The sequence below is a fragment of the Anabrus simplex genome, chromosome 4 (genome assembly GCF_040414725.1).
Source record: "Anabrus simplex isolate iqAnaSimp1 chromosome 4, ASM4041472v1, whole genome shotgun sequence".
Taxonomy (NCBI): domain Eukaryota; kingdom Metazoa; phylum Arthropoda; class Insecta; order Orthoptera; family Tettigoniidae; genus Anabrus; species Anabrus simplex.
In genome coordinates, this window is record NC_090268.1 from 39,376,514 (window position 1) to 39,390,335 (window position 13,822).

Below are 13,822 nucleotides of genomic sequence, written 5' to 3' on the forward strand. Positions count from 1 at the left end.
AATTAAAGAATCAAACAGAATGTTAGTTTTTTCTGAGATTTCGTTCAGATTCGAATTGGAGTTGAAAAACTGGTCTAAGTGAAAGAAGCAATTTTCTGCGACGTCAAGAATAGGGCCTTTGTCCATATTCATGAGCACCTCTATATCTTGTTGTATGTTACTGAAGCTATGCTTTGAATCTTGAATGTGCTGGCCAACTGCCGAGTATCTATTATATTTTGTAGCATTAACATGTTCCATGTATCTGATTTTGTAGTTCTACAATAGTTTTGATTATTATGTCTTTGCTTATATATTTGTGATTCATTTTATGGCTGATGATGGCATTATATGTGTCAAAACCGGTCCCAAGTTGAATAAAAGGTATTAGTAACATCAACACGTAATTAGTATTGAATAGGTGGAACCTAATAGATATCTCATCTCTGTGATCTCAGTTCAATACAGAAACATCAATGAAGCTCATATCTTTGAATACCTCCTTGAAGTCGTCTCAAAGATGGGTTTTTAACATCTCCTAATTGTTGTCTGTAATTTCTTACAAATATCTTTCTTAGAAATATATATGTTCATGTGAATGAAGGGAGTAAGCTGTATAGAAGGAGGCAGATGTGTAGAAAGTGACAGAAAGGTGAGCCTCAATTGAACTCTAATGACTTTACATATTTCAAATATGCCTCAATAACATTCTGCAATGTTGAGCGGTCTTTTCCCCATTACAAGTCAATGTTGCGTGAAAATAGAAGATCGTTTCTATTTGAAAACTTTAAAATGTATGTAATTTGCTATTGCTTCTGATCGCCCATCAAAATGTGATATTTATTTCATTCTGTGCAAAGTCGAGAGTTACCTCTGGAATGAGTAATTAAATAAATTCAAAATATAATAATAAAAATTAATTAAATTATTTATTATTATTGAATGTGCTAGATTTTAAAAGTATATTTTCAACATAATGTTAATTTAAACAGCGGCAAGATTTTGAAGATTTCAAAAATGTTACCAAAAATTTTGAAGTCATATTTATTGACATGTTTTAATGCCTTTTAGGTCATAAATGCTTACATATTAATAACATTTTTAGGTCATAAACCTCCAGGTACTGCAAAGGATAACTTTGACTTTTTATAAAAATCTGGTTAGATTCTAACATTCATTGCAGGAGATGATGATAAATCAAATGAATTCTCAGTATTTTTCTGTTTGCCCAGCAGATCACTGGACAGATATGATTTAATCATTTAACTTCCCTTGTTGCAACCATGATAGCTCACTGCCATTGTTGATAGCCTGTTATAAAGGGGGCAAAAAATTTGAATCTTTGTCGATGAGTATGAGATTGTTGGACTGAAAAATCGCATCCTTAAATTTCAGAATCAGTATAAATTTGCAGGTCTGTTGTCATATGATCTCAATGTCAGTAGTAGTTTGAAATTCTATGCTTGACTGTTTAGCCTTCTCTTCTCTGGGTCCGATTGTCAAGGGTGATCTTTTCTCAATACTCCTGCTTTAGATAAGCTGTCTTGCATTCTCAGTTAGTGAGCCTGCTTCTTACCTAGATGACCCAAGTTTGATTCCTGGCCAGTTTACAGACTTTTACCTTGATCTGAGGGTTAGTTTGAGGTCTACTCAGTCTATGTGAAAACAGTTGAGGGGCTGCCTGGCAGCGAGATAATTGTCCCAGTCTAGAAAGACCAGGAGAACAGTTAAGAGGGCTAGTCGCACTGAACCCACACATCACTTTGTGATCTGCAGGTCTTCAGACTGTGCAGCGGTTGCTTGGTAGGCTTAGGCCCATGAGGGCTGTAGTGCTGTTGAGTTTCTTTTTCCTTCTCTTTTTTGAAATTATTTTGTGTTAGGTAAGGTAGTTATGAAGTTGTGTTAAATACATCATGGGAAAGATACTTTAAAATATGGCCAAGTAATTTAAATTACTTGCTTGCTCAATTTACCTTACCAATTTACCTGACCGACCGACCGACCGACTGACGTTCCCTATGAAGCATAGGGCTTTGGCAAAATTTCTCCACAAAGTACGGTTCCTGGCCATTCTCTTAACTTCACTCCAGGTCTTGTCCACCCCTGCGATTTCCTTTTCGATCGTCCTCTTCCAGGTCTTCTTGGATCGACCTCGCTTTCTGGTGCCTTGAGGGTTCCAATTTAGTGCTGCCCCCTCAAAAGCTCCATCCGGCTTCCTTAGTGTATGCCTGATCCAGCGCTATTTCCTCTCCTTTATCTGGATGTCAATGGGCTGCTGATTGGTCATGGTCCAAAGATGTCCAGCCCGTGGTTCGTTTCCCATGTCACTTGTTTCATTTTGAACCAACAGGCTGATTTTCTGTCAGGGGTTTCTTCCATTAGCCTTTGAAGTTTCCACTTCTAACTGCAAGGCAGCAGTTGCTCAATTTACCTGCACAGCTGAAATCACATGTTTCTTAAAACATAGAACATATTAACATGATAAGCAAGTTTTGACTAAGTATAGTTAATCCAAATTAATTGTACAGGATCATTAATTACAAACTGAATTGTTAACAGGAGATATACAAGGATCGGAAAAAGTTTAGCAAGCAGGTCTTTGAAGTTGCATCATCTGATTTGGTGAACATGGGCATTACAGTGGTGTCCTATACATTGAAGGATATCAGAGATGAAGAGGTAAGCACGTTTCATTTCAGTTAAAATTGTAAGTGGGCATTCATTTTGATATTGTTATGTAATAAATACTTGAATTGCTCTTTCTATTGAATAGTTTAAATTGTTTTATTAATGTTTATTCATGCATGTGATATATTCATATTTTGTGAATAATAACATAATACAAGTAACCTTATAAATTTGTGATTTAAAATTTGATTGCTAATGAAATTGGCTACCCCTCAGATTACTGATGTTTATGTTTAGTAGAGCTATGCATATATTATACCATTGGGTATTTTTATAGTAATATTTTGGCTTTCGTTTTTTGCTTCAAGGGGGCCAAGGTATGTTAAAATATATAGCTTCTGTAGTTTAGAGAATTGCTAATGTAAGTTTGGTATTGTTGGTATTATCTGTAGAGTTGTATGTTTGTTTTGCATCTTTCTGCATGAGGTTTGGTTATGTTCTTGTTTTGTGTTATTTGTGGAGAATTTAATGATAAAAGAAAGGAAATATGATGGAAAACAATGGTTTGTTGAGCTACAGCAAAGGGCTTGATAACTCGGTGATGGGATTGCTTGATTCTCACCCAGACAATCCTTTCAATGGTTGAGGGAGAAGTTTGAAATGAAACATATGTCTGTTCCATGTAAAACTGTAAGTTTAGGTGTTTATCATCACAAGATTAAAAGTTGCATGTAATGTCTGGATGAGGACATAGTGAGGTATTTGTACTCAAGAAACCACTTTGCATGGTTAAGAGCTTCTTTTATCGTATCATCTTGCATCTGCCAACAAAAATGTATGCCAAGAGTTAAAAAACTTGGATTGTATTTTCCTTCTCTACGTTAATATTCATTTAGTCCTATGTAAGTATAGGAACAAACGAGTGTCAAATCAAGTCAGAGAGAGAGAGGAATAAGAAAGGAGTATATATAATGGGACGAACACAATGGCAAGTCATTACATTCGATACACACTCCCAGTGGCAGTTCTAGGAGAAATATTGTGGGTGGGCTCAAACTTAATGTTACTTACATGCTCATTTTTGCACAAATTCAGAAGCATCCTAATATTAAAATTGTCATTAATGCATTTACATTATCAAAATATTTAACAGATTTTCAAATTGTTTCCAGACAATGAATTGCCTTTTGTTTTTTAGCTAGCTGCTTTACGTCACACCGACACAGATAGGTCTTTATGGTGACGATGGAATATGAAAGGGCTAGGAGTGGGAAGGAAGTGGCCATGGCCTTAATTAAGGTATGCACCTAGCATTTTCCTGGTGTGAAAATGGGAAACCACAGAAACCCATCTTCAGGGCTGGTGACTGTGGGTTTCGAACCCACTATTTCCCAGATGCAAACTCACTGCTGTGCGCTCCTAACCACACGGCCAACTTGCCCGTTGCCTAATTTTTAGGAAATATAGAATGTAATACGATTATGTTGTATAATGTAGTTGTGGTACACTTTTATGATTACTCACTTTTGTGACTGCAGCTACTGAGCTCGGTCTCATTACTTTTGAAATGACTTGACTTTAATAAGAATGGTTTAAAAGACTACTGTATATAGTGTTCATTTTGTTGCATCGAAATGAAAGCAAAGGAAGCAAGATTGAAGTTTATTGTGAAAGTTGATATTGTGATTATAGCCACAGGATCTCTAATTTTACGTAGAATTCGAATCAGATGGATATAACTTTTAATGTTAAAATTTCTATATGCTATGGCCGGTACTCAAACTATGGCCATCTTGCTGAGAAGTTGCGGACTATACCACTTGGCTGTCTTGCTCACTCACGTGAAAACAACAGCTGACTGTAGGTAAGGCGCACGCATGTGTGTAATGTCTGCTGAAATTGTCAATGGCACGCTAACTGTTGTTTTTGTCATCAGTTAAATAATTTAACATATTTATAATTTTTGGTTCAGCAGTATAGTTGCTAAAGAGCAGGATATTTTAAGAGGTGGTGAAACAAAGGGAATATTAGTATAGGGTTCACCAATTGAGGTCTTTCAAAATACTTCTTTTTTGTGTCCTGTTGCAAACTATTGCAGATATATCCTTGCTTGGATGAGGGAAAACTGGGATGAAGTGTCAATTATCCATCTTTATTTGTATTAATAATAGTCTCTCATTAACATGTACTAACATTCTTTTCTTAATAAACATATTGCATACTGCTGGTGGTGCCTGGTGGATGGTTGTTAACCATGTCCTTTTACATGTAATATACTGATTGTGGTCAATTGTCCTAAATTTTTTATAAATTTGTTGATATCTGTCAGTATAATTTTAATGATAGATTGATTTAATGCAGGAAGGAAGTGATCCCAGTGGCCATCCGGTAAGTTGAAGGCTAAAATCTGCTGTATTTTTATATAACACATCTACTAACATACTATAACTTCAGACAGACTAACAGCAAGCAAATAAAATTCATGAAGACAAGAAGTATTGATTCTCAATGTTCTTCAACTAATTGTTCTCTTCCGTGTTCTTTGAACACTGAATCAGCTTCATATTCTCCGGATCAATCTGCTTACAGGATGATTCTTTGTTAAGTCTATACTGATTGCCAAATCAGTCGTTTCCTGTAATTTTGACAATTGTACTGGTAAAAGTTGCAAGACACTGCCATAGGTAGCATAGGTGGGTGATTATCATGATTAGGGTTCGGAAGTTGAGGAAAAATTCCTTTTTTGCTCGGGTGTCCGAAGTCAAGGCCCAACATAATATATGTTCATTTTGGGTCATTGTAGGCCAGAAAATGGTGGGTATTATTTGTCCTTTTTTGCCTTTATTGACGTTTTTTGGCTTATTGGTCATTTTAAAATCTTTTTAAGGTCTTAATATATTTTTTTTGCAACTTCACTGTCTTCTCACTGTCTTCTGACTACATTCTTACTGCCCATTCTCAATTCGAATCATCATTAGTTCATTCAACACCTCTTAAACAACTTTTTCCTGAAGATGGTTTTCCGTGGTTTCCCATTTTCACACCAGGCAAATGCTGGGGCTGTACCTTAATTAAGGCCACGGCCGCTTCCTTCCTTCCTTTCCTATCCCATTGTCGCCATAAGACCTATCTGTGTCGGTGCGACGTAAAGCCCGTAGCAAAAAAAAAAAAAAAAAAAAAAATACAACTTTTCTCTAAATACATATATTTGAACCATTTCTGAAAAGAGAGGAAATGAAACTAGTGCTTAAAAAAAAAAAAAAAAAAACGGGTATCAAATTATGTGCAAGATAAGTGAAATATTAAAAGGAGAAAATTTTGATGTGAGTGTTTTTGAAGAGGAAGATCTCGCATGCTTGAAGTATGAACCCTTTACATCCATTGATGTGGAGAGAAGTTTTGAAATGTTTCGCAACGTGCTGCCTGAAAACCGATGATCCTTTACACGTAAGAACCTGGAGAGGAGTATTGTGATATACTGCAAAGCCAACCGAGATAAATTTTCCGAATTTCAATTATGCCAAATATGATTCCAGTTATACTAATTTCAATTTCTTTCTTCAGGATGTCCATTGTGGGTTCGCTGAATTCATTCTAGCTGGAAAAAAGATTTGATTCTAAATTCTGCAAGTACTTTAACAAACATGGAATTCATTTAAACAAAATTATGTTAATATAAAAATGTCAGAAAGAATAAGTTTTTCACTCATATTGCATTTTTAAACCTTATATTCCTTCATTAAATATGTAATTCAAACTAAAATTATGAAAGCATTTGGATCCCGGTTTTACTTTCTTTTTCACAGTTTTAGGTCCTTTTTACAGGTTTCTTTAGCCAATCTATAGGTCTTCAACTTCCAAGCCTTAATCGTGATACTTCAGGCCGTGTGTGTGAAAGGTGAAATTTCCTTTTACTCCAGGTTTACCATATTGCAAAAAAAATAAACAAGTAGTATTTACTTCCACAGAACAGTTTGTTACCGTATTATTTACTCATCAGATTGAGGGTTGTGAGAAGCTGTGGTAAAAATGAGACCCTCTAGTTTTGGGGAGCTTTTTAATGCCGAGTTCAATAAGAGAGGCTTGTAGATTTCTTGAAGATGTCATAAATATCCCAGAATAAGCTAACATTTAGACAAGTCTAAGGATTGTATGCAAAACTTCCAAAGGGTTCTGATATATTTTCTTTCACATTTGATCTGGTGTTCTTCATTGTCACCTTCACTAAGCTTATACACTTCTTTGCTATTCCAAGCTTCAGCATTGTAGTGCACAGCTAAGCTCTCATTAAACTGTTGTAATCCTGTTTAAAATCAATAAACAGTTGATGTAATGTTATGTTCGAAATATTTTTCCATAACTGTTCTCGACAGAAAAATCTAAATCCGTACTGGTACCCCAGTGCACTTTCTTCAAATGGTTTCAACCATGATGCTACTGTTATGGTAGATACTTTATATGTCATACTAAGTAGTGATATTCCCCATGAAGTGGCATACTATTGAATCATTCTAGTACTGAAGCAGTCCCTCTTGCTCCCACATTCTGATCAACAGGTCGTGAATCATTTGTCTCATTCTGTCACATCTTCTCCTGGAGCTTTATTTTTCTTCAAGCTCTTAATTGCTTCATTCACTACATCAAGTGAGGCACTTTTATCCACAGCTGTGGTTTATCACACTCTGTATCTTCATTCTCCTCCACTGCAATGATCGATTTATCTTCTTCACCTTCCCTGCAATTGAGGAGTGTTTCTAAATATTCTGCCCATCTCTTCATTAGCCCAGTAGCATCAACCAGATTTCCATTGCTGTATAAAAAAAAGTAGTTATTGGCTGGAACTTTCTTTTCACTTCTTTTGCTCTACTGGTATTTAAAAGTTTTGTGCCTCTTTCTTGTTAAACATTTCCTCCATGTCTGTCAATTTCTTACTCTCCAAATGTCTCATTTTTCTTCTGCAAATTATTTTTGCTTCTCTTCTTTTAACTTCAGTGTTGTCATTCACTGGAGCATTTTCATTTGTGCCTGCTTTCTGTTATTCCTGATCGAACCACTCGGCCCTAACCAATGGTGGTTGCCTTCCAGCACTTCCTCGGCTGTGGTTGTAATAACAGTATGTTTAATTTTTTGCCACTCATTGTCTAGTCATCTCTCTACTTTCCCTCAGAACTGTGTCCTGTATTTGCTCCTCAAATCTATCCTTGAATGCTTTAGCTATTTTCTCTTTCTTCAGTTTACTGACTCCTTTTCTGCTTCTACCCGCCTTCCTTTTTAAGATGACTATCTTCTACCTAAATTTTAACACTATGACAGTCAGCACCCCTGTAACTTCTAATCTCCATTAATCCCAAACTATGTAGCCTTTGCACTAAAACGTGATCAGTCTGGTTTATTGTGTTTCCTTTCGGTGACATCCAAGTTTCCAGCTGAATCTGCTTGTGGGGAAAGTAAGTACTGCTAAGAGTAATATTTTTTCATGTTGCCAGGGTAAATAAATAATGCCAGAACCTGGTAGTGTTCTCTTTCTAAAATTTATCTAGTTACTGAAACTACACGCGTACACGCACAGGATAACTGAGCTCGCGACTTACACAAATACACGCAATTACATGGTTTTCTCTCTCTCTCTCATTTACACTGTTCATTTACATTAATTCACATAGATTATGATCGCTAACACTACACTTCGTTAGCCCTGTCACGGTCCACAGTCCGCAGCCTACACACGTCAGCCTCGCAGCTCGGGATAGTATCCGCTGTCACCGCAGTCAATAGAACTCCACTCGCAGCCCCATGTCGGCACCCAGTGTGGTCCTCCACACTGCACAGGACAGAGCACGTCCCCTTCCAGCAGCTGGTCCAAGACACACACACACATGACGACAGACACACAGAAAAAACGAGTCCTCGGCTCCAACAGACTGACACCTAAGCCCAGGCTGTCACTAACACACTGACTGCACTCTTTGCTAACTCACTGAGTCCACACATTGAACTCACTACACCAACTGAACTACACCAACTAACTGAACCAAACACGTAGGTTGTGCCTGACTTAAATATCTGGGCCTATGCCATCTGGATGCTTCCAGAAGGGACATGCCTCCCAGAGTCTTCCTGAAGGCGAATACTCTCTGCGAGCTGTCCAGATTCTTCCATAACGCCGGAGGCCTCCAATGAACGAGCAGGATGATCGAGATAGCAGCAGCAGGGGCGCTGACCAATCCGCAAGTGGCTCTCCTCCGGCTGGTCACGGGAGTAGGGAGAGGGTGGGCCATTAAGGGTTATGAACTTCATATTGTTGGTCTGTATTGAACTGAGATAACAAATAAATAATGCACAGTAGAGTTTTCTACCTATTCAATACTAAGTTGTATCTACAATATTTACATTACTTGGGACTAGTTTCAACCCTACTCGGGGTCATCATCAGCCATATTAAAACATACACAATATTTGGCGAAATCCTAAAACATGTTTTCTAGCAGTAAGAGTCTTCCATTGTGATGAGCGTGCAGTTGGAGCTGGCTAGCTTGCGCCACTTCCTGTGGTTGTACATTGGCATGGCAGATGGAGTGGCTCACCATGGCCACAATATTCTTACTTGTTGCAAAATCTATCAGCCTGACTCAATTATCATTTGATTCTTCATGTATATTGTACTTGCTGGCAGTGGACCTGTATATCTCTTCTCACTCTGTCTTGGCTTTCATGTCCCCCGCCCCCAGAATTATCTTTATATCATATCTCACTTGTTTATCAAAGGTCTCCTCCCATTTCTCTTAAGATAGTTTTTTTTTTCACTTTCTTCAGTAGGTGCATGGGCACAAAACCATGCTTTATCACCTACACTTCCATCAAAAATCAACTGAGCAGGTCTTAAGATGTGTCCTTTCATTCTCTCTTCCTGTGGTCAAATTTATCCAATTCAATATCCTCTCACCAATTTGATTCAGTATCTGTTCATGATTCTACCCAACTCACCTTCAGCATTCTTCTGTAACACCACATTTCAAAAGCTTCTATTCTCTTTCTTTCTATTGTAATTATCATTCCTGTTCCACTTCCATACAATGCCACACTCTAGACAAAAGTCTTCAAAAATGTCTTTCTAATTTCTATATCACTGTTCAAAGTGAGGGGATTTCTTTTCTTGAGAAAGGCCTTCCTTGCTTGTGTTAGTATGCATTTTATGTGCTCCTTACTTCTGCCATCGATAGTTATTTTACTACCCAAGTAACAATATTCATCTACTTTAAGATTTCCTTTTCTAGCGTAATATTTCCCTACATAACCTGGCTTTGTTCGGCTGCACTTGGTTACAGTACTTTTGTTTTTTACTTATTTATTAGTGCTAAATGACAGATCAAAAACTGAAGATGTTGCAAACGTGAAAGTATTTTGAATCACCTTTAAAAATAAAGAAACACATATTTATTATTTTCAGAAAGTCCACTTAAGGGGGGGGGGGGGGGGTTGGAAAGAAATGAAGAATTGGGAACATGCATCATTTTCAGAAATATTTTTTTTGAAAAGTACACCAATGAAATAGTATGTAAACGTATTACATTGTGGTATGTTGCCTTGTTTTCTACCATTAAAAAAATATTTAATAGTGCCTTTCCGCAAGGCGAGTGAAACGGCCTCTGACGTAAGCGGCGCGCTGTGACGTCACGATCCCGTATCGCATGGAGCTCTACCAGCAGTTGTGCATCAGCCGTTGCTAAAAGCCGATTGTTTATTATTCATGATCGCGAATAACTTCAGAATGACAGAAGAAAGGTTCAAAACAGCACAATCAGACAATCTATCATGTGTAGATGTCATCATTCTTGAAAAATAGTGACTTTTGTGGCCGCAGAATTTCGCGGATAAAAAGCAAGTTTGTAAGTGGCATCTTTTATATACGTGCAATGTACTGTAACCCATAGTATTAGGATAACAACTGAACCTGGATAGATATCACATCACTTTCAACATTTCCTTCTAGACAGATTCCCCTATTAAAGAATAACATTACATTTTCGGGCTTTCAGCATTAGTAAAGTAAGAAATCGTATTTCAGCACTAACATAAACATATAGGTAGCATTATAGTACTAGTCCGCTTCTGTGGTGTAGTGGTTAATGTGTGCCATTCCCGGAGGCCCGGTTTCGATTCCCGGCTCTGCCATGAAAGTTGAAAACAAATAGTACGAGGGCTGGAACGGGGTCTACTCAGCCTCGGGAGGTCAACTGAGTAGAAGGGTTTCGAATCCCACCTCAGCCATCCTCGAAGTGGTTTTTCGTATTTTCCTACTTCTCCTCCAGGCACCTAAGGCCACGGCCGTTTCCTTCCCTCTTCCTTGTCTATCCCTTCCGATCCTCCCATCCTCCAACAAGGCCCCTGTTGAGCATAACAGGTGAGGCCTCCTGGGCGAGGTAATGGCCCTCCTCACCAGTTGCATCACCATACTCAAAGTCTCACGTTCCAGGACACTGCCCTTGAAGTGGTAGAGGTGAAATCCCTCGCTGAGTCCGAGAGAAAACCAACCCTGAAGGATAAACTGATTAAGAAAGAAAGAAAGAAGGAAAGAAAGAAAGATCATAGTACTATAGGGCTATAATCTATCATTCCCAAAAATATATATATTTATGGTTGGGACAACTGGCCTACCCACTTCCGGGGCCCATGAAAGAGAATTAAATATCTTTGTGGAGGGAAAAAGTTAAACATGATAAAGGTAAATATGACTTCATCTAGTTTTCACAAGTCGGGCTGAGTGGTTCAGACTGTTGAGGTGCTGGCCTTCTGACCCTAACTTGGCAGGTTCGATCCTGGTTCAGTCCGGTGGTAGTTGAAGGTGCTCAAATACGTCAGCCTCGTGTCGGTAGATTTACTGGCACGTAAAATAACTCCTGCAGGACTAAATTTCTGCACATCGGCGTCTCCGAAAATCGTAGAAGTAGTTAGCGGGGCGTGAAGCCAATAACATTAATTACATTTGGCTTTTAACAAGCTGAGCATATCAGGAAAGAAAAGTGTCCTGGTGACATTTTAGTCGTTCAATACAGGAATGTCTTTGGGTGCTGTTACTTTAATTTTTTTTTTTCTGTTTGCTTTACGTCACACCGTCACATAATGGCGACGATGGGACAGGAAAGGCCTAGGAATGGGAACAAAGCGGCCGTGGCCTTAGGTACAGCCTCAGCATTTGCCTGGTGTGAAAATGGGAAACCACGGAAACCATCTTCAGGGCTGCCGGCAGTGGGGTTCAAAACCCACTATCTCCCGGATGCGAGCTCACAGCTGCGCGCTCCTAACCGCACGGCCAACTCGCGCGGTATTTTTACCCTTCGGTTTATTGACTTGGCTTGTATAACCTAAAACTTAGGCTAAGTTGGATTATATTTTAAACACCTACATCACTATTTTCACCTGTGTGCAATTATGTTATTTATTTCATTAATATTATGATAATTATTATAATTGAGCATTGTTAACTTATAAGACTCCAACAGACAAGCATTGGTTTTGTGTAGAGTTATACATTTGTTAAATTCACGTCGTTTCCTTTCATGATGTACACGCCATTATAGGGTATTTAGATATAGCCTAAATTTCTTTACCAATTAAGCTCTTCAATAAAGACATACATAACTGCCCCATGCCAAGATATATTGGTAGAATTAGAGCTGTCAAAATGGTTCATAACCCCTTTGATTTATTATCTTGACATGGATCACCCAAAACATAGGTTAGGTTTGGAGAATACTTTAATAATCAGCATTATTTAATGCACCGTTTATTACTTTCATATTCCAAGATGTAATTGAAGCATTTAAATAAAGCATCATACATTAAAATTTAAAGTTTTACCACTAGAACAGCTGACATGGAAAAGTGATTTGAAAATTCAAACAAATTCAACTTACGTTAAAATTTTCAAAAAAATAAACTGTGGACTTTTCCGATATATCACCAGCATTTCTCCAGCTCGCCAAAATCCATTTCTCCCTAGTTTTAGCGTCTTTGGAACGTTTATAAACAATTTGTTTGGGATGGTATGCGATGTACTATTGCACATCGGAACTCTACACCATTTATAAGTTTTCTGCCTCACTGTCTGCGCAGGATTCATTTTAAGTCTAAAATATACCACTCAGATTATTATCCAATGTATAGACCTCGAATTTAACCATACTAGACACTAACGTAAAGTAGAAATACGCGAAGTGTATCCTGCTTCTCACAGCACACTACGTGTTATTTCCTCTGCTAATTCAGTCAACCTGTACGATGACGTCAGGCCAATGAGATCGCGTACTTGCGTGACGTGACATTTTCGTAGATTTTTATCATGTTTGGAGTTATTATTTGTACATTCTGATCACATTTTTGAATTCTGCATGCAATTTTGTATCAGATTAGCATATTTTTAATTAAAACCCCGGATCATGCATGTTCCCTATTGGAATTCTTTTTATGAGGGTACCTGAAGATGTTAGACATGAAAATTGTTAATTAGATTCTCCTTTAAAAATAAGGAAACATTTTTTCGTTTGTTTTTGGAATATCCACTTAAGGAGAAGGTGAAACAAGTGAAAAAATATGTAATTCTTTTTATGGGAATACTTATATCTCAAAAACTGAAGGTTGCAGAGGTAAAAATTGTTATTTGGAATTTTTTTTACAGTTCGTTTTACGTTGCACAGCTCTTATGGCGACAATGAGATAGGATAGGCTTAGGAGTGGGAAGGAAGCGGCCGTGGTCTTAAGGTACAGATCCAGCATTTGCCTGGTGTGAAAATAGGAAACCATGGAAAACCATCTTCAGAGCTGCCGACAGTGGGGCTCGAACCCACTATCTCCCGGATGCATTTGAAATCTCCTTCAAAAATAAAGAAATACTCATTTTGGCTGGGGGGAGGGGATGCAAGAGGAGCTGAATTCTTTTTGTGATGTTACATATATCTCAAACTGAAGATGTTGCAGTCGTGACAGTTGATGTTTGGAAGCTTCTTTATATTAAAAGAACACTTACTTTTCTGATATTTGGAATAACCTTAAAAAATTAAAGAAACACCATTTTTTTGTTTTTGAAAAACCACTTAAGAGGGTGAAAAGAATTGAAAAAATTGCAGGTGAATTTTTAAATAGATTTACTGGTATATCTACAGTATATGTCAAAACTTAACATGTTACAAATGTGAAACTTGGTGTTGGGAAAATCCTT

At 37.7% G+C, this 13,822-nt stretch overlaps 1 protein-coding gene across 2 annotated transcripts in view; it reads left to right on the forward strand.

The window, feature by feature from the left end:
• Positions 1-13,822, forward strand: part of Flo1 (flotillin-1) — a 149,554-nt gene that overhangs the window by 31,942 nt on the left and 103,790 nt on the right. Inside the window, exons 5-6 of one of the 2 annotated variants that reach the window (XM_067145044.2) lie at positions 2,539-2,658; positions 4,969-4,995. In XM_067145044.2, the coding sequence (XP_067001145.1) occupies positions 2,539-2,658; positions 4,969-4,995 (147 nt within the window). The remainder of the gene's footprint in view (positions 1-2,538; positions 2,659-4,968; positions 4,996-13,822) is intronic. The other variant, XM_067145045.2, reaches the window with a different exon arrangement.